Source organism: Rosa rugosa, chromosome 5, assembly GCF_958449725.1.
Source record: "Rosa rugosa chromosome 5, drRosRugo1.1, whole genome shotgun sequence".
NCBI lineage: Eukaryota > Viridiplantae > Streptophyta > Magnoliopsida > Rosales > Rosaceae > Rosa > Rosa rugosa.
Window position 1 is genome coordinate 14,533,554 of NC_084824.1, and position 3,149 is coordinate 14,536,702.

Sequence of the window (3,149 nt, forward strand, 5' to 3'; positions counted from 1 at the left end):
GGTCAACAACTGAACATGGAAAACCAGATGATCATAATAAGACTTCAGGAGTCATATTACTTGCATAAAACTATGTAAGCAAGCATGAATCTATTGGGGCAGCAACCTCTTTAATGCACTGCAAAGATTGCATAAAAGAGACCATCAATATGTATGAATTTTTAGATAAAACAAATGCGAGTTCTATATACTCAGAATGATATGTACATGACCCAGATATGTACTTGAGACGTATAAAATTACAAGGAATTTTAGTTCCTGAACTAAAATGTTATGTCTAACACCTGGATTTTTGTTGCCCCATATCTAGGTCCAACCAGTACACTACCATGGACATGTTAACCTCTATCTGTGGACCTGAGGCATGAAAAATGATTTCAGAACATAAAGTTCTCATGTCTTGATGATCTGAATGGTACTATGATTTCAAGTACCAAAATCTAGGGGCACATTGGTTCAAACATGTAGAGTAGACGGGGTGAGAGTTACCTACTTCTAGGTTTCTTCTGACAAGTATGTTTTCAATAAGAACAAGATTTTCATTTATCAAAATTAAGAACCCTTCAATCTCATCCTTGCAATAACAAGAACATCAGTTGCACTTGCACCCATTCTTTTTTCCTTGAACCAAGTAATCAGATTTATTAACAATGTTATTGCATGTGCAATCACAGCAAAAGCATTAGGGGCAAACAGCGCTGATTCTAAATTTCTCTACAGAAACAGTAACTAATTTCAGGAGTATAGCATCACATTAGACAGTATATCCAAAAAGCGAGAATACAGTAATCAAATTCAGCTCTTACTACTCAAAATAACATAAACCACATAGAGGAATACAGTAAGAGTCATATTCCATTTCCAGGAAATCACACTTATATAGCTATTTACCGTAAATGCATGATCCATAACCATGGGCACAATACTGAGAACAAGAAGTTTATATGATTATATCAGCCAAGCACTAGACAATATCTAATGGAAGAGTAAGAGCATTCCTACTATGACTAAGTCCCAAAACAAGAGGCCTTACCATTCATCTTGATCAGACAATTAATGCACCTCTACAATAAGAGTTCAAGTAGGCAGTGGTCCACGAAATGTGCTTCGGGATCCAGAGCCGAACACCAAAAACACAGCCATTGCAAGGATCCATAGCAAGAGACACACAACTAGCATTTTGGCTTTTGCTGAAAGAAGTTTAGCAATCTGGTCCTTCTCTTCAGGCACAGTGTGGAAATCCTCTATCACAATCTCAACCAGTGCATCCAGAATCTTCTTAGATTTAGCATCCACACCAGCAGAGTTCAAGATCTGAGTCCGAGCTTGCTTGAGAAAGCTTGCTACAACCTCAGCCCCCATCGAACCAAACTTTGAGCTATCAATTTCACATTTAGCAACACTCCAAGAGTCATGGCTTGAATCGCTCTTATCAATAGTGGACTCTGAAGATGGAGAGAGATCAGAGGTAAACAAGCTCTCTGATGAATCTGAGAGAGCTGGATCTGGCAGGGTCATCAGACTCTGAAAGCCAAAATATACGATTAAAGTCCCCAAAGATTCACAGTCAGAAAAATCAAAGTCTAATAAACAAAACAGCAGTATGAGATATCTTTATATCTTTCTTCCAGACATTTTCTCAGTAACCAAAAGTGCGCACATTATGAATGCATAAAAAGCTTTACAACAGCAACACTTGAGCAACACCTGCAACCTGAAGTATCCAGAATCCTCACAGACTCGCAGTCACAAGAATCAAAGTCTATTTACACCAAACAGCACAATCAGATATCTTTTGCGCTTCTTTCAGGCATTTCCTCAGTAACAAAAATCGTACATTATGAATGAATCAAAAGCTTTACAACAGCAACACTTGAGCAAACACATGCAACGAAAAAGGATCTAAAATCATCACAGACTCGCATTCACAGGACCCGGAAGGCTGTTTAAGCCAAACAACAGTATCAAATATCTTATATCTTTCTCTTTCAGGCATTTTCTCAGTAACTAATAAAGGTGCACGTTATGAATTTATCAAAAACCTTACAACATCAACACTTATCGAAACGTAATCGAAGCAACAAATTATACATAGGTGTAGTTTTAGCAAAACATAATTATGAAAACGAAAAAGCGGAAATCAATTTCGAAATCGGATTGAATTGAAGCCAACCTCGGAGATCTCCGCCTTGCAATTGACCTCATCGATCTGAGAAATCACAGAAATCGGAGTGGAATCCAGGGAGTGCTTGGAGGTCTCGACTTGCACATCTTCGGAGATTGAAGAAAACGCAGTGTTCAAGCTCTTCTTGGGAACCTGTAAGAGAAACGAAGCGAGTGAAGGCTGAGATGACGATATTTAGGGATTCGAAACCGGAATCGAAATTGAAGGCTGAGATGAAACAGAAATTAGGGATTGGAAGGCTTACGGTCTTCTTGGATAGGCGATTGGAGAGCTTGGGAGGAGGTCGGGCATGGTCCTTGTGTGGCGTTTGGTACTCCTTCATCATTTCTCTCTCTCTACGTCTTTGACTCTTTTGTTTTGGCGGGAGAAGACGATGCTTTGAGCAGAGTGTGAGAATTGACAAGACTGAGAGTGAAGAAACGGTACTTATGGCCGTAGGTTAAGTTGGAGATAAATATGAGCCAATTACAACCTTTTTTTTTTTTTTTACATATTTTTTAGGGGGAATAAAAGCATTAATAAGGGAAAGAGTGTATCAAGGTGGATTACATTAAAGAGTGATCCAAAATCACGTAGCGAAATAAACAAAAGTAAGCAAGATTAGATGCAGCATGTAAAATTGAAACTAATTAAACACGATCATATGCATAAATGCATTAATTTACGCTCTACGTATATTAATCGTGTAGTAAATTTTTGTAATCGTGATTTGAATGACCGTACAATCTAACATAGAAGAAGAATCTTATGTAACATTTGAGGGAATTCCTAGTGAAAATTCTACAATACAGGTATCTTCACGGTGGAGGTGGTTTTTGCACCGTTGATTGAGCTGACTCATCGGTTCCAAAAATGTCATGTTCTGTGAACAAGCCTTTACCCTGGGACTTTACCTTACTATATGAAAAGGATGAAGTGCAATTTGTCAAAAGTTTTGCAATTAGTGTGGCAAAGTTTAGGGCTC

General features: G+C 38.2%; 1 protein-coding gene across 1 annotated transcript; it reads right to left on the bottom strand.

The window, feature by feature from the left end:
- Window positions 1–781: 781 nt before the first annotated feature.
- LOC133710976 (uncharacterized) lies at window positions 782–2,594 on the bottom strand. Its single transcript, XM_062137131.1, has 3 exons — window positions 2,430–2,594; window positions 2,174–2,317; window positions 782–1,524 (listed from the first exon to the last, which is right to left on the bottom strand). Exons 1-3 carry the CDS (start codon window positions 2,508–2,510, stop codon window positions 1,078–1,080), a joined length of 672 nt encoding a protein of 223 aa, XP_061993115.1. The 5' UTR covers window positions 2,511–2,594; the 3' UTR covers window positions 782–1,077.
- Window positions 2,595–3,149: the final 555 nt, after the last annotated feature.

What these genes read in the sequence shown, in the direction of transcription:
- LOC133710976 (XM_062137131.1), bottom strand. Translation starts at nt 2,510, where the DNA reads ATGATGAAGGAGTACCAAACGCCACACAAGGACCATGCCCGACCTCCT. An exon ending in ATCGCCTATCCAAGAAGACC is followed by an intron (nt 2,318 to 2,429) that starts GTAAGCCTTCCA and finishes TTTCTCTTACAG; the next exon opens with GTTCCCAAGAAGAGCTTGAA. An exon ending in GCAAGGCGGAGATCTCCGAG is followed by an intron (nt 1,525 to 2,173) that starts GTTGGCTTCAAT and finishes TTTGGCTTTCAG; the next exon opens with AGTCTGATGACCCTGCCAGA.